The 22,340-nt window shown below is 54.4% G+C and overlaps 1 protein-coding gene across 1 annotated transcript in view; it reads right to left on the reverse strand.

Annotated features, from left to right (window-relative positions):
* Positions 1-450: 450 nt before the first annotated feature.
* KCNK9 (potassium two pore domain channel subfamily K member 9) overlaps positions 451-22,340 on the reverse strand; it is an 82,566-nt gene continuing 60,676 nt past the window's right edge. Inside the window, exon 2 of the mRNA XM_057736918.1 lies at positions 451-1,292. Within this exon, the coding sequence (XP_057592901.1) occupies positions 451-1,292 (842 nt within the window). The remainder of the gene's footprint in view (positions 1,293-22,340) is intronic.

Consider the following 22,340-nt stretch of genomic DNA (forward strand, 5'->3'; position numbering starts at 1 on the left):
GAAAGGAGTTGGGTCAGAGACACCGCTGCAGGTGGGCCCTCGAGGCTCTCAGCCGGATGTGCAACTTTGGGTCGGGTATCCTCTGGGCTGGGCTCTGTCTCCTTGTCTGGGTCTCACACCTGTCCTGGGAAAGCCGCCCCGAAGATGGGGCGGGCTGGGGAGAAGTGTAAGGCATACTTTGCTGGGAAGAAGGAAGAAATCCATGCCTCAGGCTCAGATGCGAGTTCCACAGGAAGACGGGCCTTTCTGTTTTCCCTCTGGCCTGCTCTGTCTCGCTGGAAAGGTGGGGAAGAGATGAAACCAAGAAAGAAGGAAGGAGAGAGAGAAAAAATGATGACGTAATCACACTCATAAAGGAAAATCATAATAAATAAATAAGACGAGTTGGGCCAGTGAGACTTCACGTCGACTATGACAAGTGACTTCTGTCTGCATTTCCCGCCCCAGACCCTAGATGGACTTCCGCCGTCTCATCAGCCTGTGGTTGTCGGTAAAGCTGTGTAACCCGGGAGAAATGGAGCTGATGGGGGACGGGAAGAGGCTGTTTTTCAGTGTGCTTGGTGAGATCTCCTCGATCTTGTAAGAGATGGAGTGGAAGTACTGGGGGGCGAGCTTGGCGCCGAAGGAGTTCTGGAGCGCCGCCGGGCGGCCGCCGTATTCCTGCGGGCGGTAGCAGGTGCAGGAGCACACGGACTGCAGGTCCGCCACGTCCGCCTTGCACCGGGGCCGGCCCGGCCGCGCCTCCTCGGGGATGTGGATGACCATGCTGCTGCGGTGGCCGGCGAGGGACGCCCGCTCCTCGGCATCCCGCCGCTCGTCCTCGCTGTTCATGGTCAGGAACCTGAGGACCACCAGGTTGAGGAAGGCCCCGATGACCGTCAGCCCCACCAGGATATACATAAAGCTGAAGGCCACGTAGAGCGGCTTCTTCTGCAGGGCGCCTTTGGTCTGCAGGGCCACGTAGTCCCCGAACCCAATGGTAGTCAACGTGATGAAGCAGTAGTAGTAGGCGTGGAAGAAGCTCCACTCCTCGCACTGGGAGAAGGCGGCCGCCCCGATGCACAGCGTCCCCATGCAGGAGAAGAAGCCCACGGTCACCATGTTCTCCATGGACACCTCCGTGTTGCGCATGCCGCAGCACCTCTTGATGCGCTTCAGCAGGTAGCGCACGAACGTGTTCATCCGCTCGCCCAGGCTCTGGAACATGACCAGCGTCAGCGGGATGCCCAGCACCGCGTAGAACATGCAGAAGGCCTTGCCCGCGTCCGTGCCCGGAGCGGCGTGCCCGTAACCTGCGAGAGGAGGTGAGAACACAGGCAGAGGGAGTCAGGCGGGGTCTCCTGAGGCGTGGGATGGGGGTGGATGTGGGCATGGCAGCTGGGATGGAGCTGGGGGCAGGCCCAGAACCTGAAGGGGTGTGGGGAGAAGAACGGGGGAAGAATCAATGAAAAATCATCCTTTAAAGTTCGGGGATGGGAGAGGTGGTGTGGGGCATTGAATTGGGGGCGGTCAGAGGAGGAGTTTGGGGGTCATTTCACTGTTCTTAGAGCAACACAAAGTTTTCTCAAAGAAAAGCAGCATGTTCACTCACAATGTTTTGTAGAAAACTGCAGAAGTAGCCAGTCCAAGGGAGAACAGTAAATATGCCCCCCACGGATCAATGATGAGAGTGGATAGTCAAAGAATCCTAACTGGGTTTTTCTGCTGTTGTTATTGTTTTTAACTTCCATGATTTTATTCTTAAAGAAGTGTTCAGTCTAAGGCCAGATTAGGCAGACAGGTGGGGGGAAAGCCTAGGAAGTGCAGATTCCAGCACCTTCCCTGCTGAGAGCAGTGGGGCTGCCCAGGGAGGCGGAGACCCCAGGGAAGGTTCTAGGGGTGCACAGGGCAGGGGTGGGGGCCGAGGGGGCAGGGTCATGGAGCCACTAGAGTCCTCTCTGGGTGTGCTGGGAAAGGGGAGAAAGAACCCCCATTTCCACATTCTCGAGGGTGGTGCTGGAAAGCTCAGTGTGGTCCTGAGAGCCCCTGCCTCCTGCCCAGGCTCCCGGTGCCCAGCTCAGGAAGTCAGGATTGATCAGCTGATCTGTGCCCACTCCTTGTCATACATGGCCTCATTCTAACCTCATGATGACCCTGTAAACCAGGCACGATGCAGCCAACACCGCTGGCAAGAAACTGAGTTAGCTGCTTAATAGCAGATGACTTGATTTCTTCAGAGTTGGGCTTTGAACCCAGAGTTTTCAGCCACCAAGAATGAGGCTTCAAAGCCGAGGTCTTGAATTGAGAGGGGACACTGCAGACTGGAAGCTAAACACCACATGGGCGAAGGTTTTTACCTCTTTTGTTCACTGCTGCATCCCCACACACAGAGACACACCGAGCATATAAAGTCTCTCTTTAACAAAGCACAGAATAAATGACTGCCACTGCATGAACACGGCCTTGTCAGAATCGAGGGAACCAAAAAAAAAAAAAAAAAAGAATGGAGGGAACAGGTACTCTTTAGAGACCTCAGGTGTGTCAGTGCTTTTGAAACTCATCACACAGCTTCACAGACTGTCACTTCATGGATGTCCTACATCAACTATGCAAAGCTGAGCCTGTATTTCCTTACGTTTGAATGAGGACAGTGGTGCTGGAAAGGAAGTGACCTGCTGGGGTTGCCCAGCTGGTCAGTGATCATGTCAGAGCCAGGACAGGGTCTGCACAATACAGCAGAAGGAACCTAAGACTAGTTCAAGTTCCAGGACTAATACTGCCCAGGAGAAAACCAGGATCTCGGGCAGTATTTGGACTGAGAACTTGAAGGATGAACATGGCCTTCCAACATCTCAAATCCTGCCGCATCAAGAAAGGCTTCCCTGGTGCTCCCCAAGGCACACACCCACGCTCATTTAACCAGCTGTGTTACCTTGGGCCCCAGACAACCTCTCCCAGCCTGGGTTTCCTCATCTGTTACATGGGACAGTAATTTTGAGGTGGGGTTGTTGTGCAGATCTGTTGAGATCAGAGAGCACCTAGCCCAGGGCCCTAGGACTCAGGAGGGACCTGCACCCCTCCCACCACCTCCCCCAGGAAGCCTGCTCTGACTGCTGTAGCCCACGCCTCTCAATCAGAGACTTATCACTGATGTTCAGCCTGCCTGCCTCTCCCCTGGCATGGACTTGTGCCACGTCCTGCCTGCCCCGGGGGCCACACTTTCACTGCAGAGATGACATCACACGTTTGTACCCTCTCTGGCCTTCACTCCCACTGAGGCAGCGCAGAGCTCTGACCCCTGGGCAACCCCACAGCCCTTATGAAAGAGGGGACATGGCAGGACAACACTGGAGTTGGGCCAGAAAGGTCAGGTGAGGACACAGCAGGAAGGCGAGAACAACAGGTGTATCAGTAGAAATTATCCAATCTGAAGAGAGGAATAAAGATCAAAAATTAATAAATTTTAAAAGCCTCAGAGACCTGTAGGACAGTGTTACCGGGTGTCCTAGAAAAAAGAAAGTGACAAAAAAAAATTGAAGAAATGCCAAAATTAACCAAATTTGGTGAAAGACACACATTTACAGATTCGAAAAACTTGATAAGCTTCAAGAAAGATAAATAGAAAGAAAACCAACACTTCAGAATCAAGCTACCAAAAACCAGAGAGAGAAAATCTTGAAAGCACCAGAGAGAAATGATGCATCACATACAGGAAAACAACTATTTGAACAGCACTTACTTCTAATCATACACAATAGAGGCCAGGAAAACAGTGGAATAACATCTTTAAAGAGCTTTTTAAAAAGACCATAACCCAGAACTGTCTATCTAGGGAAAATATCCTTTAAGAATGAAGGCAGAATCCACTTTCAGAATAAAAACTTTTTTCCAGCTGCTCTGCACAGCACGATTACTAAAGGAAGTTCTTCTGCCTGGAGGGAAATGACACCAGATGGAGACTTAGGTCTTCAGGAAAGAATGAAGCGCATCTTGATAAACAAGTGGGTTTATATTTATACAAAATGCAGGGGCAGGAATCCCACGACATTTCCATACAGCTCACCTGCGTGGCTGATATAAAACCCAGATGGAGGCGGGAAAACAGTAGATTGCTGGCAACTTAATAAGGCGGTAAATTAGCTTACGGTTCCGGATGGGATATATTTACTGGAGGAAACCAGCACAGCATTTGCTGGGTCAAAACCAGGTGCCAGCCTCCCCCACCTTCCTGTGAGTAAAGAAGATTGGAAGCGGTGTCCCTTCACAGGGCCTGGACAACAGTACGCCCGTGTATCCTGTCTCAGGGTGGTGTCAGTTCTCCCGCGGCCCATCATACTACAAAGAACTCGATCGTTTTGATGCCCCACAGGATACCTCACTGGTCCGTTACAGAGATGACATCCCTTAGCAAGACATGTGCATGAAAATGTGGGCCAGAAACACCCCCAAAGTTCAGGGCCTTCCACGTGAATACATCTCCTAGGAGCCCAGTGGTCTGGGGCACAGGACCGTTCCCACTGCAGCGAAAGAGAAGCTGCCCAACTTGCAGAGCCTTCCAGGAAGGTGGAGGCCCAGCCAGATATCTTCAATGTCCCCATCTAGACACACCCATCTCCAGCCTGTTCTCCACTGAGGAGGCTCACCTGTATGAGCCACCTCAAGAGCTTCTTGGCCCTCTGGTGTCCAGCTGCGTTCATTCCAGCAGGAGGTCGGAGGAAGGGAGGAAGAAGAGGACCTTGGTAATGAGCTACACCTGCCAGCAGGTTCTCACCACGGAGTGACTCTACAAGTGCCAGCAGCTACATCCCAGGCAGGCTGACTGACAGCCATCCACAGCTGCTCATCCCAGGCTACCACACCTGCCCTCGTTGCTTTCCCTCTACCCTACCCACACGTCCCATGCTATAAATAGCCCATTAATTAACTGTTCAAGTTGAGAATGCCACCTCGTGCAAAGACCCTGGCTGATGTACCACGTGTACTCCCCACCGGATCTGCTTCCCATATGTGCTTATGATGCAACACAGTGGGCACTGCAGGCAAACGGGTCGACACATATCACGTCTACATATAGAATATATAGAAAGTATCTACGGAGCACACAGACACAGCACCTGTGGCTGCTTTATACAGATACGGCATGCCCTTGGAACTTTATGAAAGATGGATGTGTTAGGTAGAGAAATTGCACATGGATGTGAAACATATGGGCAAAAGCCATGTACCATATATACATTAGAACAACACACAAAGCATCTACAGTCTACCCACAGCACACCCACACGGGATGTGGGTGTGCACAGAAAGTGCACTCAAGACACAGGATGTGCGCACCACATGTATGCACATGCTGTGGGGATTGTACATATGAGTATCTCAATAGCATACATGACATCTACAGATTACAGGTATGACATGTGCTGGAGAACATACAAAATGCACATATGCCAGACACATGTGAGAGAAGACAGCTTCTCCTTCCCAAGAGGAAAAATGGAATTAATACACAGAAGTCTGTTGTATTTCTATACACTAATAACAAAAGATCAGAGAGAGAAATTAAGGAAACAATCCTATTTACCAGTGTATCAAAAAGAATAAAATACCTATGAATAAACCTACTTAAGGAGGCAAAAGACCTATACTCTGAAAACCATACGATGCTGATGAAAGAAACTGAAGATGACACAAACAGATGGAAAGATATACCATGTTCTAGAATTGGAAAAATCAATATTGTTAAAATAACTATACTCCCCAAGGCAATCTGCAGGTTCAGTGCAATCCCTATCAAATTACCAATGGCATTTTGTACAGAACTAGAGCAAAAATATTTTAAATCTGTATAGAAACACAAAAGACCCCAAATAGCCAAAGCAATATTAAGAAAGAAAAACAGAGCTGGAGGAATCAGGCTTCCTAACTTCAGACTATACTACAAAGCTACAGTAATCAAAATAGTATGGTACTGGCACAAAAATAGAAATATAGATCAATGGAACAGGGTAGAGAGCCCAAGAGGAGAACAGGCTACAAATCTTCAATGTTCTCACAGAACATGTGTGACAACTCAGATCTTAAAAGACTCTTTTTTTAATCTGTGAGTGAATGAAGACAGCCTGGCCTCCCTGGGCTGGGAGCCGGAATTATGCATCTACTCATACGTTATCCATTCAGACTCATCAAGAGCCTTGACTATGTACGCACCATGACCTGTGCTTGGCACAGAGGTCCACGGGAGCTTTTCATCTTCCCCCAAGATCTCCTGAGGGTTGCCACCCAGCCCATGCCCTGAGCCCCACCCAGTGCCTGCGCAAGGGGACCTTAGGTGGAGGGCATGGGTGTCACAAGGCCAAGGACTCCCAGGCTGGGTGCCTGTTCTTCTCAGTCACCTCCCACCCTACCTGTGAGGACCACTCCTGCAAGCTCAGAGCCACATCCCTGTCCTGGTTTTCCCTCTAAGACCCTATGCTCCCCCTGCCCCGCATCTTCCCAGGCACTGGGAGCCAGTTTCTCCTCCACCGACATAACCTCAGGAATCCCACCTAGGACCATACTGCTCATCCTTCCATCATCATAAGCAATTCATCCTTTTGGCAAAGAGACATCTAAAGTTGATTTATATGGGGCTCAGGAGGTGTGCATGGGGCACAGGAGAGATGCTGAAACCCCAGCCCCAGGTGGATGCCTCTGGGCTCCTGCTCTGTGACCCCAGCAAAGTCATTCAGTTCACCGGACAAATGTGAGAAATGAGGCTGCAAAGGGGAGATCAGACCAGCTTATGACCTCTCCTTAAGACACGGGGTTGTCCTCATCAGCCCTGCAGGAGCCCAGCAGTAACCAGTATGACTGCCACTCAGACCTCCACAGACTGGGGAACACAGAGGCCACTGGCCACCAGGTGTGAAGCTCCCTGCATGCAGGGGACACAGTGACTCACACTGTCCCTCTGCATCCTGCCACCCCTCTCTTCTGGCTTTTCTACGTGTCCAGAGCCAGAGACTCAGACTTGCCTGTGGCCCTGTGGGCTGCTCAGGAGGCCACAAGGGGCCAGGCCCTTGGGTGTGAGGCCAGCCATGGGGACCAGTGACAGGAACAGTAATTGTGGTGACTGCCTGAAAAGCCTGCCCAGTGTATACGCATGGCAGCTGTGTCTCCAACACTGTGCTCCCTGGGCTGGGGTTCTCTTTGTCAGCAGGTGGCAGGGCCCAGGACCAGGCAGAGGCAATGGGCTTCTGCTTAGAGCCCAAGCCCAGGACACTGGCCTCCCCACCAGGAGTGCTAAGGGCAGGGCAGGTGGACGTGTGTGGTGAAGTAGGTTTAGGAGCACAGAAAGGAAGACCACGAGCCCAGCCCCACATCCCAGCACGTGAATGCACACCCACGTGCTAAGCCCAGGTGCAGGGATGGAGCATACGGAGTGCTGCAAGGCTATTTGTTAAGAGGAATGCAGAAAGTCAGCCCTGGAAAAGAACCTCCACTTCACCCGACTGACCTCCCCACCCAGAGAGGGCTGCAGAGCCCAGCTCCACACCACAGGCCAGCACGGGCTTCCTAACCTACAGCTCCAAAATGGGGAGAGAACTGTTCAAATAACAAGCTCCACCTTGAAAAGCTGATCCGGACTTCTGAGTATCCTAGAAAGACACCTCAGTTTCCTCATCTGTGAAATGGGGCCAAGGACAAGGAGCAACGAGAGACAGAGATGCACTGGGAATTGACCTCTTATCAGGTCACCAGCTCCCTGCTATGGACTAAATGTCTGTCCCCCACAAATGCATATGTTGAAACCCTAACCCTCCAGTGAGATGCCATTTGGAGGTCCTCCCCTCTTTCCTCCCTTCCACTGCCTTCTGGCCAGACTGTGAGCTCCCAGGAGAGCAGAGCCCACTCCTGGCTCACCCCGTGGATCCCAGAGCCCAGCACGGAGTAGGCTCTCGGCATTTAAAGAGCGGCATCGCCGTGCACGTGACCTCCATCTCCCAAGCCTGTCTCAAAGTTCTGGCCCATCCCCGAGCCCAGCTCTGAGCCCAGCATGGCTGGGGGCAGCTTTGCCCAAGACACTGCATCATCCAGCCCAATTTTCACGGCCCCTTTAATATACTTAGTGGGTCTCTTTGATCTGTCCTGGGAGAGGCTTTGCAGAGAAGAGGCCTGCATCTCTGGGCTGCAGCTGGCTAACAAATAAAGCAAATGAATAGGCTGAATCTTCCCGAGGGGAGTGAGCAGGGAAGGAGGGTAATAAAACTAATCATTTCCATTGGGTTGGGGGCTCCCCAAAGAGCCAGCTAGAAGGCAGCGCTCCCTTGCAAGACACCCTGTGTTCCCCCGGCTCACATGGGATTTCCCAGAAGCGTGACAGCCACCAGGTACGAGACTTCCCAGGCCCGGCTCCTGCCCTGGGCAGCATTTCATTAAGACGCCATGAGTGTCCAGCGGGCTGTCCTCACTGTGAAAAGTAAATCAGGCAACTGGGCAGTGTGGGTCGCAGACCAGCCTCGCTCCTGACACTCCAGAACTATCTATGGCTCCCTCCTGTTCCCTGGGAATCTAGGCCCACAACAGCTGGCCGTAAATGACCTTTCCAGACTCTCACCGCACTGCACAGTTTGCAGAGCTTCCCTCACTGTGCAGTGCCCCTCCCTGAAGCCTGCCCTGATCCCTCTGCCAGAAATGACCAACCCCCTTGAATTCTCCTCCAGGATACTGCAGTGGGCAGGACAAAGCTGCCCCTGGCATCAGGACAACCTGGGTTGCAGCCCTGACTCCGCCCTTTAGGGACCACATGGGTGGTCACCTCCCTGCCCAGGCCTCCTCATCTTCTTCTGTCAAGTTCACGGTGATCCCAACCCCCGGGGGGTGCTCTGCTGCTCCCCGCGCAGAAGCGGCCATCGAGGCCAGGTGACAGGTGAGAACGGCCGTGGGTGTCACCCCCAGCCACAAGCCACCTGGCTCCGGGAAGAAGATGGCCACCCAGGCATTTGGGCATCAGGAAATTTGCTGCTGGAAGAGAATGAAATATTTATAAAGGACACGCAAGGATTCTGTGCCTGTAGGAATTCAAATAGGCACACATTCCATTAAAGAATGACTCAGGGAGGCTTTGAGGAGGGAGGTGCCAGAGAAGGGGGCTGCCCTCGGCCCCCCGTGCCTTCTGGCCGCTCCCCACGTCAGCCTGCAACAAGCAGCCCGCTCATCCATCCCCCCACGGCACTGGCCCAGCTCCAGCCCCGGCACGGGCTCCTCATGTTGTTAAGACCCAGGTGTCTGTAGACACCAAATAGGAAAATGATTCACTGGCCCCGTGGAGCATGGGGAGTGGGGGTGAGGGTGGGCGGGAAGGGTCCTCCAGAGGTTCCCCGGGTAGAAATCAGTCCGTCCCAAGGATTACCTCTGGCTCCATCTCCTACTTCACCCACCATGACCTTGGGAAAGCCACCTAGACTCCAGGCCTGACTCTCTCTCCTGTAGAGGAGGGTGAGGAACACAGCGTCCCTTCCAGTCCGTTCCACAGCTCTCTACCGTCTGCAAAGCGTTTCTGCATTCATTCTTTCACCTGAAAGGGCCATCCCTTGTGGCAGCCCCGGGTCAAGACACCCTTCTCACGTTATAACCGAACCCGGATGTCCCCCGGGGCCCCTGCGGGGACCTGGCATGACGTGCAGGCCTCCTGTCCCGCCCCCGGGAAGGGATGATGCCTCCTGTGGGCTCTGATGGAATCTCCGGCCAAGCCCTGAACCAATGAGCCTTTTGCTCTTTCCCGCCAGATTTGAAGGGGCCAGAGCGTGATGTCCAGAGCCTCCGAAGTCACTTCACCACCATGAGGGTGAGCCCAGCCACGGAGGAGGCTGTCCTGAGAAACAGGGGCTGCTGCTCCACCCTCAGGCCTGAGCGCAGCCTCCGGTCAGCCCGTCCCGGGCACTCCCATCTCGTCCCAATAATCTGGCTTCAGCCAGTGTTTTGATTACAGTGGATTAATACTCACCATGCCCCACACCTCAGCATGGCTACAAATAATGAAGAGCAGTTAGGGATGGATAACAAAGCACTTTGCAATTCACACGCCCTGTACCTCACACGGTTTCTCCTACAGGCCACCAGGTCTGTCCGAGGGGAGGTGGGCAGGTGAGGCCAGCCAAGTCCGCGGGCAGCCGGTGGCCAGCTGGGGAGCCGGGGCCCCGGAAAGAGCAGCTGCTCCCCAAGCCAGGGTGACCCAATGTCCTGATTTTTAAAGAGAAGCTGGAACTACTTGCGACTGGAATCTAGTTGGTATCTAATGAAACACTTTAAAACGTGGCACAGGCCAAACAAAATAAGACAAAACCGACCATCTGTTTGTCTAACGCAGAAGTCACGATGCTGCAGAACTGGAGGAAGGAGAGGACCGCAGGGGAGGGGGACGGGGGCAGCAGAGGGAGCAGGAGGGGGCAGCGAGAGGCCAGCCAGGCGCGTGGCTCCCCACCCCCAAGCCCCATCTCACGCCCCCCACCCACCTTCCCCTGTCACAGTGAGGTCCTTGTGGCAAGAGCCACCTGCTGGCTCCATTTCACAGATACACAAACAAGGCTGCAGACACACCTCCCCCAAGTGGGCAGAGGTCAGCCCTGCCCTGCTCAGAGCACCAAGCAGAGCAGGCGCGCGTACCCATCCCGGGCAGATGGAGGCCCCTTCCCACCATTGCCACGGGGACCCAGCCCACAGCACCGTGACCCCATCTCACAGATGAGAACCTTGAGGCTCTCTGTCCAGGGCTGTGTGATTCTAAGGCTGAGCCCGGGCCCCTCTTGGAGGCGCCTGGAGGCCTGGTGACTTGCTCCATCACCGATTTGGCACTGTGATCCCTGGAGGAAAACCTGGCAGATTTAGTGTTTTATTTAATGACAGAGCAATTCCCTCATAGGCTTTTTATTATTATTATTATTATTAATTTCCCGAAATGTTCCCTTTTGGTTTTGCTTCACTGTATGTCTTAAGGGGGAAAGGAAACCTAAAAATATATTTTGAAAAACATACAAGCTCACAAGGTACGAATTTCTAACGACTGCTCATGGTAGGTCTTTCTTTCTCCTTCTGTCTGGAGGGAGGCCTCATGCAAGGATGCCCCGGGGAGAAGCCGGTGAGCCCCCTCCTGGGAGGGCTGGAAGGCTGGGATGAGGGGTGTCAGGTGAAGGCAGAGCCCACCCGGCCTCAGGGGCCTTCACGCTCATATCAACCTGGCACCCGCTCCCCCGCTTGTGTTAAATGGACGTTTCATCTCTTGCTTGGTCCGTGTTATCACTCAGGAGCGCCTGGCAGGCGAGACGGGGGGCTCCTAGAAAGCCTGGTCCAGACTCCAGCTGGCCCCCCTGGGTTGCACCTCCCCAGGCCCTGTTTCCTTCATGTTATGAGGATCCAGTGGGGTCCGATCACATGTTGTTATTCCCATCTTACAGATGAGGAAACTGAGCCTGGGCAGCCCCATGTGCTTCTCCTTTAGTCCTGCAAAGACCTTGGGAGGCTGGCATCAGGATACCCCTCAGATGGGGGCGTAGATGCATTCCAGGGGGCCCTGAGGGTGCTGGGAATGACGCCGTGGCAGATGGTGGTGACCACCCAGAAGTCAGCAGGAAAGCAACAGGCAAGACTCTACAGTCTGCTTAAGAATGTTCTCTACTCAGCACAGACCAAGGAAACAAAAAACCACTTCCTTTAAAGACTTTTCAGCAAGTCTACTCCTAGGTATATAGCCAAAAGAATTTAAAATAGGTATTCAGGGACTTCCCTCGTGGCGCAGTAGTTAGGAACCTGCCTGCCAATGCAGGGGACACAGGTTCCATCCCTGGTCTGGGAAGATCCCACATGCGGCAGAGCAACTAAGCCCATGCGCCACAACTACTGAGTGCGTGCTCTAGCGCCCGAGAGCCACAACTATTGAGCCCCTGTGCTCAACTACTGAAGCCCGTGCACCTAGAGCCCATGCTCAGCAACAAGAGAAGCCACTGCAACGAGAAGCCCGCACACGGCAACGAAGAGTAGCCCCCGCAAGCCGCAATGAAGACCCAACGCAATAAATAAATGAATAAATAAATAAATAAATAAATAAATAGGTATTCAAATACTCATACACACTTCTTCATAGCAGCACTAGTCACAACAGCCAAAAGGTGGAAAGAGCCCAAATGTCCATCAGCATGGATTAGCAAAATGTGGTCTATCTCTACAGTGGAATATCATTCAGCTTTAAAAAAAAGGAATAGAAGCAAACTAAGTGTCCATTGGTGGATAGATGGATAAAGAAACTAACCTAGTTTTAAGAAAACTAATTAAACTTGGTGTGGAACCTAATTAAACTTAAAAACTTTTGCATAGCAAAGGAAAATATACAAAATGGAAAGACAACCTATGGGAGAAAATATCTGCAAATGATGCAACCAACAAGGGATTAATTTCCAAAATACACAAACAGCTCATGCAGTTCAATATCAAAAAAAAATCCAATCAAAAAACGGGCAGAAGATCTAAATAGACGTTTCTCCAAAGAAAATATACAGATGGCCAACAGGCACATGAAAAGATGCTCAACATCGCTAATTATTAGAGAAATGCAAATCAAAACAACAACGAGGTATCACCTTACACTGGTCAGAACGGCTATCACCAAAAAGTCTACAAATAATCAATGCTGGAGAGGATGTAGAGAAAAGGGAACCCTCCACACTGTTGGTGGGAATGTAAATTGGTGCAGCCACTATGGAGAGCAGTATGGACGTTCCTTAGAAAACTAAAAATAGAGTTATAATACAATCCAGCAATCCCACTCCCGGGCATATATAACTGGAGAATACTATAATTCAAAAAGATACATGCACCCCTATGTTCACGGCAGCACTATCCACAATAGCCAAGATATGGAAACAACCTAAATGTCCATCAACAGATGAATGGATGAAGAAGATGTGGTACATATATACAATGGAATATCACTTAGTCATAAAAAAGAAAGAAATAATGCTATTTGCAGTAACACTGATGGACCTAAGGATGATCATACTAAGTGAAGTAAGTCAGACAGAGAAAGACAAATACCATATGATATCGCTTATATGTGGAATTTTTAAAAAATGATAAAAATCAATCTGTTTACAAAATAGAAATAGACTCACAGACATAGAAAACAAATTTATGGTTACCAAAGGGGGAAGGGGGATGGGAGGAACGATAACTTAGGAGTTTGGGATTAAAATATAGTCACTACTATATATAAAATAGAGTACCGACAAGGACCTACTGTAAAGCACAGGGAACTATACTCAGTATCTTATAATAACCTACAATGGAGAAGAATCTACAAAAGAATATGTGTGTGTGTGTGTGTGTGTAATCTGAATTACTTTGCTATACACCTGAAACTAACACAACATTGTAAGTCAACTAAATTTCAATAAAAATTTTTAAAAGAAAATTTTTAAAAATTAATGAATAAGCCAAGCAAAAACAAACACATAGATACAGAGAACCAGGGTAGTGGTTACCAGGGTGGTGGGAAAGGGGGGAGGGCAAAATGGGTAAAGGGGTCTAACAGTGTGGGGACAGATGGAAACCAAACTTTTGGTGGTGGGCACGCGGTGCTGTGTACGGAAGTAGAAATATAACACTGTACACATGAAGCATATCATGTTATAAACCAATATAAATAAATTAATTTTAAAAAAAGAAAACCTGGTGTTTGTATACAATGGAATATTACTCAGCCATAGAAGAGAAGGAAATCTTGCCATTTGTGACAGCACAAACAGACATTACGCTGAGTAAAATAAGTCTGAGAGAGACAAATATTGTATTTTCTCACATACAGAATCATAAAAAAGAATCAAGCTCATAGATGCAGAAAACAGATGGATGGTTTCTGAAGGCGGGAGTCGGGGTTGGCAAAATGGGTGAAGGGGGTCAAAAGTGCAAATTCCAGTTATAAAATAAAGTCCTGGGTATGTAATGTACAGACCAGTGACTATAGTTAATAACACACAATCGCATACTTGAAAGTTGCTAAGAGAACAGATCTTAAAAGTTCTGACCACAAGAAAAAAAAAAATCGTAACTGTGTCTGGTGATGGATGTTAACTAGAAGTATTGTGGTGATCATTTCACAATATATGCAGATATCCAATCATTACGTCATGCACCTGAAACTAATATAATGTTATATTTCAATTATAGCTCCATAAAAAAATGTTTTTAAAAGGAAGGAATCGCTCTCACATACTACAATGTGGCTGAGCCTTGAAAACGTTATTCAAAGAGAAAGAAGCCAGACACAAAATGTAACTGTATGATTCCATTTATATGAAATATCCAGAAAGGGCAAGTCTGTAGAAACAGAAAGCAGACTAGGGGTCGCCGGGGCTGGGGGAGGGGAGAACACAGGGACTGCTTGATGAGCCCTGGGCTTTCTTCGGGGGTGATGGAAATGTCCCCGAACTAGACTGAAGTGGTGGTTGCAGAAATTGTTCATGCCCTGAACGACACTGAGTTGTACACTTGAAAATGGCTAGTTTTCTTTCTTTTTTTAACTTTATTTTTTATTTGCTGCTGTAGGTCTTCGTTGCTGCTTGGGCTTTCTCTAGTTGCGGCGAGCGGGGGCTACTCTTTGTTGCAGTGTGCGAGCTTCTCAGTGCAGTGGCTTCTCTTCTTGCGGAGCACAGGCTCCAGGCGCACAGGCTTCAGTAGTTGTGGCACGTGGGCTCAGCAGTTGTGGCTCTCAGGCTCTAGGGTGCAGACTCCGTAGTTGTGGTGTCCGGGCTTCGATGCCCCGCGGCAGGTGGGATCTTCCCCGCCCAGGGCTCGAACCCGTGTCTCCTGTGTTGGCAGGCGGATTCTCAACCCCTGCACCACCTGGGAGGCCTGAAAAATGGCCAGGTTTCTATTGTGCGTATTGCACCTCAGTAAGGAGTGGGGGGAAAACTTATTTTTAAAGCCAAACTCCTCCCCTTTTCCAGAGTCCCGGCTCGGACCTGAGCAGGACCGACACCAGGCGTGGGACGGGGTCAAGGCGTACCCCGCCTCCAGCCCCTCACATATCTCAAGCGAGGACCCGCGAGGCGGGGAGCCGCGCTGCAGGAAGACGCTACAGGTCCTCCACCCACCAAGTACGTTCGCCGTGGAAGAGGGTCCCGTAAAGCGTGGCCAGCGCGGAGCGCGCGGGGCTGCTGGGACGGTGGGAGTCCCCGGGCCTCGGCATCTTCCCGCCCGCCGGCCGACCAGCCTCCGCCCGCGGTCAGCGACCAAAGGGCAAGGGCGCCCTCTGGCGGGCACGCGGACGACTGCAGAAGCCGGGCCTCGGCCGCCCGCCCTGGGCCCCCCGGGGCCGCAGCCGGAGCCAGGGAGGAGCCGTTCATCCTCTCCATAGAGGACATGTGTCGCGGGGCGACCTTCTCAGACGTGACCACCGACCGACGGCAGCACTGGCGAGACATAATAACATGAACAGGAAGAGACGATGGTGGCGGCCACGGCCACCCTCTCCTGAAGGCGTGCACGGTGCCGGGACCCAGCTAAGATGTTGCCACCCTGCGGGGAGGTGACGGGAGGGGTGTCCTCCCCGAGGCACGGAGGAGAAGCCCCCGAGTCAGACCCAGCTGGTGCCCCCCCTAACGCCCCGCTCCCGGCAGACGAGGTGCTTCCCTTCTGTCTCCTCCAGCCCCTCCCAAGAAAATCCTCCCCTCTCGCCCATTCTGCTCTCCTTCCCTCGCCACCCACAGTCCGTAACCCCCACCCCAAAGCCAGACAAAAACTACAAGGAAATCTGGGGAAACAGACCTAAATTTAAAAATCAAGTTTGTAAGAAAAACCATATAACATGGGGCTGCCTTGTGAAAAGTCTATGGTAGAATAAGGAAATATTAAGTCAGGCTTAACACCCAAGAATACCCACTCGTTGGGTGATCATTGATGCTTGCTTTTTTAAAGTGAAACCAAGCCACAGCTATTCAAACGCGTGCTTTGTTTCCCTTGGACGCGGAGACTCTCTCAGGGCCTGGGGTGCAGGAGGAGGGGAATTGACGGGGGACAGGTCCCCGGGGGCAGGACAGAGCGCCCTGGAGGCCAGGTACTCAGACTGCGTGGAGGGCCACGAAGCCCCCCGTGCGGCCTCCCCTTCCCCCCAGGAAGCTCCTGCCCCCTCTTAGGGCCCGGCTCAAAGGCCACCTCCTCCAGGGATGTCCTCATCTCCTCACCCCGAAATCCCAAAGGCGCCCTGGGCACCCAGGGACCTAAGGGACAGGGAGTTAGGCGGCCTGTCGCCAAGCCCGGCTCCCGCCTCGGCGCAAGGAACGTGATTCACCCGCTAAGTGGGGAGCAGGGCCGGGGAGCAAAGACAACACTGCTTTCACAGCTGAAAATGCTACACGCAAACATCGCTGCCTCTCACACACCCGATGAGCTGAGTGGAGGTGAAGGGAAGACGCTCGGCTTCCCAAACCGCCCGGGGCGCGTGGCCGGCTGCCCTGGGGTCCTCGTTCCCAGACAGGTCCTGAGTCAGCGGGTGCAGGCCTGGGACTCTGCACGTCTCTCCAGCTCCCTGGACCGGCCCCCACCACCGTGCAGGGAGGGATCGGAAGGGAGGCAGGGGCCTGTCAGAGCTGATGGGGTCAGCGCTCGGCCTCAGGGGACGTCGCCCGGCCCGGTCCCAAGCGCGTGGTGCTAGTTAGAACCGAGCTCCTCTGACACGCGCACAGCTCAGCACCTGCCAGGGTCTGGGGGCAGCAGACTTGCTTCCACGTGGTGAGACACACTCATTTCCTCGAGACGCAGCAGAGGCGGCTGGGTTCTAGCCAAGAGCGCTGGTGCTCACGTAGATGTGGCCCCCTCCTGCTCCGGCACACAGCCGGCCACACGGCTCCCCGGGGCCAGCAGGGCTCCAGGCCTGGCCCGTGAACCCCGGCCTCGGGCCTCGCATTCTCTCTCCTGTCTCCCCTCCCTCCCTCCTCCTCCCTGCTCTGCCTGAACAGGGAGTGGACGCGGGGCCTCGGGGAGGACGGAGCCCCCAGCTGCGTGGAGCCACTTCCTGAAGGACCGTGCACGACAGAGGCCCTGCTGATGTCTGGCGACTGTGACACAGGAGGTAAAGGGACTGGGGCGGCATGAAGCCGGGGACGCGAGGAAGGCGCCTGCTCCGCCCCCGGCTCACACAGGCACTTAGTAGAGGCCACGACTTCCCAGCGCAGAGGCCACAGGCAAAGGACAGATACGTCCAGACAGCCCCGGCCGACCCTGCTTGTCCAGCAGGATCCCACGGACACCCTGACTTGGGAGCAGACATGGACAGAGCACTTCTGTGCCTGTTCCCCCATCGGCCAGCGTGGCCAGGCGGGGACGGCCATGTCCACTTCACAGGTGAGAAAACTTGGTCTCGGGGACATGATTCGCTGTGTGACCTTGGGGACATCCCATGAGCCGTGGGGCGAGGCCTGGGACATGGGTGTGACTGCACAGTGCAGCCTGCTGTGTGATGCCAAGGGGCCCCGTGCACGCGCGCGCAAACACACGCGTGCACACAGTGTACACATCTACATATGCGCGCGCACACACGGAGACGTGCACAGATACGTGCGCATACACATGCACCTCTGGGGCCTGACGCTGGAGAGCAGTAGAAAGGAAGCAAGATGAAGCCGGGGAGCCCGACGAGCCCCACCTCCCTCCCCAGGTATGAACCGTGCACGTGCACCATGTGCGAACGCTGGAGGAGAGCCACGGGGCGACGCGCAGCGCACAGCCTGTCCTCGCTTCCCTCGTTGGAAGGTGGACAGTGATGACAACACAGCCTTGTGGGGCGCGCAGGATCAAAGGACTTCAGCCAAGTCACTCGTCCAAGGACACACAACCAATACGTGGGCCACCCTCGGCTGCCGCACGACCGCCCTGTGTCTGCCTCCTTTTCAGAAGGCTGCAGCCAGCACCGGCGGGGAGATGCACGCGCGCGTGCATGCACACACACACACACACACACACACACACACACACACACACACACACACACACACACACACACACTCTCTCTCTCTCTCTCTCTCTCTCTCTCTCTCTCTCTCTCTCTCTCCAGACCACGGCTCTCCCAGACCCTCGCTTACATAACGGCAGCCCAAGGTGTCTCCAGACAGAGTGGAAAAACCCCGGCGAGCCACACCAGCTCGGCCTGCTTGCTCGTCCGCGTGGCTCCGGGAACACACTCCAGCACCCTGTGCCCGGGCCTGTCCTGGAGGCCAAGTAAACCCGCACCTCCCCCAAGGCTTGCCATGAGAGTTAAAGCAGGTGACAGACATGAAATGCCAGGCACCAATCTTCCTAAGGTCAGGGACTTCTCCCTAAACACTTCTGGTCTTTGATTTTTGCCTTTTGGTTTCCCAGACACCCTGCAAAGGTTGCAGATGAGCTTGTCCCAGGCACACACGAGTCTCCTTTCTTCTACTTTATGCCCCAGGGACTTTGCATGTGCTGTGCCACTAGCCACGGACACTGGCAGCCCCCCCCCCTTGGCTCCACACCCGGCCTGCGGGTTCAGCCCTGGCCCCTCGGCCTTGGACTGGGACGGCTCAGCGGAGGGACCCAGTACGGAGCCGAGGTGCCCCTGCCTCGTGGCTCCCCTAGGCTGGTGGCCTCAAGGGACCTGGTGAATGCCAGTCCCGAGGGAGCAGGACTTGTCCCAGAGGTCAGCGGGTGGAGGAGACCCTGAGGAAGGGGGGAGCGTGCGGGCAGCTCCAGCCGCTTACTGTCTGAGGGGCTGCAGCCCAGGGGGCCTGACCTCCTTCTCAGAAAGGCAGGTGTCCAGATGCACAGACCGAACTTTGCAAAGCCTCTGCTTCATCGATGTCTTCCGCATCCTTCCGGCGAGGAGGCATTGGTGTCTGGGTGCCGGGGGTCTGCCACGTGCCCTCCCCAGAGCCCTCCCTCCCCTCGGCCCGAGGGTCGCTGCGGCGGCACGTCCAACATCACTAGCCCCGCACAACAGCACCATCTCTCCCACACCTTGAGGTTTCCCCCCTCCCCCACCCCCTCGTCCAGCACAGGTGAGCTGGCCCCTCTGTCCTCCCCAGACCAGCAGGAACACCTCAAGGGCAGTCTCTGACTTGTTTCTGGAGCCCCGGGTCCAAGCCCGGCATGAGGGGGTAGCTGCTGGCCGAACTACCGGCCAGACAAGGCAGGCCCCCTCTGGTGTGTCCAGAGAGGGACGGACACTGCACGTCAGGGGGACCCTTTGAAGCAGATGATACAGGGAGAGACTAGCCAAGCCGTGCCAGCCCTCGCCTGGTATGTGCGGGCATCGAGTTTTGCCAGGAACACTCCAGGACTCTGTTGGAGGGGCGCTGCGGGGGGCACGGGGTGGTCCGTGGCTGAGTGGGAATCACCTGTCACACTGGCCAGGGAGCGCGGGGCAGCCCCGGGTCACCATCCTATCATTGCCCCACGGCACAGGCAGCCCTGGAAGAGGTGGCTGGGCGGCCAGGCTGTGGGCAGAGTTGGGGGCAGGCGGTGCCCCTCACACAGCTCTCTGAAGCCTGGCTTATGCATGGCCCTAAGTATCCCCAGTATCTGGTACATAGAACCTCAATGAAACATTTGTGTAACAATTGAATAAACGAACAATTAGAAACCATTGAGTGTGTAACAGGTCGGCCACGTGTGGGCACCATTCTACACACCCTCGGGAGGTACAGTTACTACACCCATATTTTAAACAAGGAGACTGAGGCTCAGAGGACATGAGGACATCACCCAGCGGTCGACACGGCAAAGAGGGAATTCAGACCCAGAACGCTGCCCCCTCGTGCCCCGTCCCTGAGGCCACCCTGCTGCCAGGATGGGGGTCAGATCGTCCACATACGACAAAGCAGTGCCGACTGTCCCCTGGGGAGGTACAGGGCAGGGCCTTGGGAAGGAGCCCAGGAAGGCAGCAAAGAGGCAGGTGGGAGTGTCGCCATGGACGAGAGGAAGGCTGAGGGCCCTGACATCGGGGCCAAGGGCTCAGAGGTCTCCAAGGGTGACACCTGCCTTTATGTGAACAGACTGCCCGCAGCGCCGGGTGGGAGCATCTCCTTCTTTCCTGCCTCGGCGGGTGAAATGCCTGTGTCTCTCATCTCTGCACTCCCAGTGCCTGGAACACGCAGGCACTTATTTCATCCCTTCGTTCATCCCACAGGTAACCCCTGAGCACCCACCACGTGCTGGGCACTGGGGAGCCCGAGAGAGGGATGATGTCGACGGGGATGATGACGGGGGGGGGGGCGGGGAGCAGGATGGCGAGGAGGATGGCAACAAAAGTGAGGATGCTGACGACTGTGACCATGAGGATGAGGAGGAGGAGCACGGTGATACGGACGCAGAGGACGAGGAGGACGGTAAGGACAGCAGCGAGGTGACGATACGGACCAGCAGGACGGGGGCGACGAGGGTATAGGGGATGCTGTGGCGGGCACCGCGCTCGCGGCTGGGAAGGCCAAGGGTGACGGCGCCAGTGAGGGCCATGAGCAGGAGGACAAAACAGGGATGACGGGGGTGATGCTCTGTGTCGGGCAAAGTTCTAAAGGCTGCAGGTCGGCGGCACTGTCACGGAAGGCACAGCAGCCACCAGGGTGCTGTAAAGGACGTGAGAGAGAAGGGCTCTCGGGTAAGCCTAGCGTATCCTCAGTTCACGCCGTCACCTCCCCAGGGTCTCAGCTGCTGGGCCCCCCACCCCGCCCCCAGCTGTAAATGAGGAACCCAGCCCTGGACTCAGCATCTGAGAAGAGGAGGGGATCCGTCCACCCACCCACCCACCCCCACAGAGAAGAGTCTGCCCAGACACCTCCATCCCTGCTGCAGGAAGCTTTCACAAACAGAAGCTGGCCTCAATTCCTCTCTCCGGAGCCATGGAGCCCTTTTAATTAAGGAGCCTGCCCAGCTGTCTGTGGATGAGGGATGGCCCTTGGACCGTGAGAGCGGCCCTGCAACTGTCTTGTTAGTGGCTTGGTGTCCCGGAGCTGCTGGTACAGGGCTAGAGACTCAGCCTCGCCCAAGGGGGCCAGGAAGGAGAGGACGCCCCATCCTGCTGCCCACACGGCCAAGCTCTCTGCCGGGATGGGCGCCGCCCACTCAGCCCCCGAGGAAGAGGAGGATGGGCTCCGCTTCTGTGGCTGCCCCGGGTCAGGTCCCCTCCTGACTGCACCGCACTCCTCCGGAGACCCCCAGACGCTGGCCACAGGGGGAGGTGGCCTTTGAGGGACGGGCCCGGGAAGAGCACTGGGCTCAGGTCACAGGAAGGGCGCTGGCCTCTCTGGGACCCAGTTTCCCCTCTGCCACGTGGAACGAGATCGGTCCTGCTGCCGGGGTGGCTGGGAGGGCTCAGTGGGGTAACCTGAACTCTAATCAAACAGGGCCAGGTACACAGAAACTGCTGCATCACCACGAAAAGCAGCATGTCACCATCTGTTACCGCCCTTCCTCAGAACACCGTGACTGATGGGAAATGGCGTCGCAGACACACAGTAGGCCCTCAACATGTTAGCAAAACCTGACCCCCTTCCCATCCCCATGGTTCCCCCAATCAAAACCTGTCCCCAGCATCCTATTCCTCCAAGACAGTCTGCTGGAAGAGCCAGGTCAGTATTGCAGCGGGAAAGCTGTCTGACCTCTTGCCCACAGGATGGAGGTGACATTCAGGGAGCCCTGCGCTGTCTGGTCTACAGTTGGACTTGCGGTGCTCACGTGGGTCACATGACTAAGCAAGTCACTTAGCCTTTCTGAGCCTCTGTTTCCTCATCTGTCAAAGGGAAAGGAACCCCCACAATGGGGGGTGGGCATTGTCGTGATGCATGCAGCCCACGGCCAGGCGCACTCAAGTCCCAACGGTGGCCATCTTCTCCCCAAGTCAGGCCACCCCCATGTGTCTTTCTGCAAAATCCCACACCCCTTCCTTTTGAGGTACCATCCACTCAGGTGCTCCCTACCCAGTGTTTCGCAAAGCATGACCACAGACCATTCCTGGGACTCCCTGGGGGCATGGTCAAAATGCAGGTTCCGGGCCCTGCCCCTGCCCCATGGAATCAGGACCCCAGAATCTACACTACAGACCCACCCAAACTGGGGTCTGAAAGCAACAGCCCTAACCTGAGCTGGGCTCTGGGTTTGGTGCCCATTTCTGAACCTGGTGTGAGGTGGAAAGCTGGCTGGATCTCCGAGAGTTTGGATGCAATTTGGACAGATGTTCACAGGGCCCCCAAAGGCGGGTACCCACTGATTTACGCTTCTCTGTACCAACCCCCCAGGGAGGAAACCATGCCCACCCAGAGCAGTGCCTTTAATACCCTTCCCGAAAAAGCCAAGGGTGACAGTCACTGGAGTGGACTCTC

The sequence above is a fragment of the Hippopotamus amphibius genome, chromosome 5 (genome assembly GCF_030028045.1).
Source record: "Hippopotamus amphibius kiboko isolate mHipAmp2 chromosome 5, mHipAmp2.hap2, whole genome shotgun sequence".
Classification (NCBI taxonomy): Eukaryota; Metazoa; Chordata; class Mammalia; order Artiodactyla; family Hippopotamidae; genus Hippopotamus; species Hippopotamus amphibius.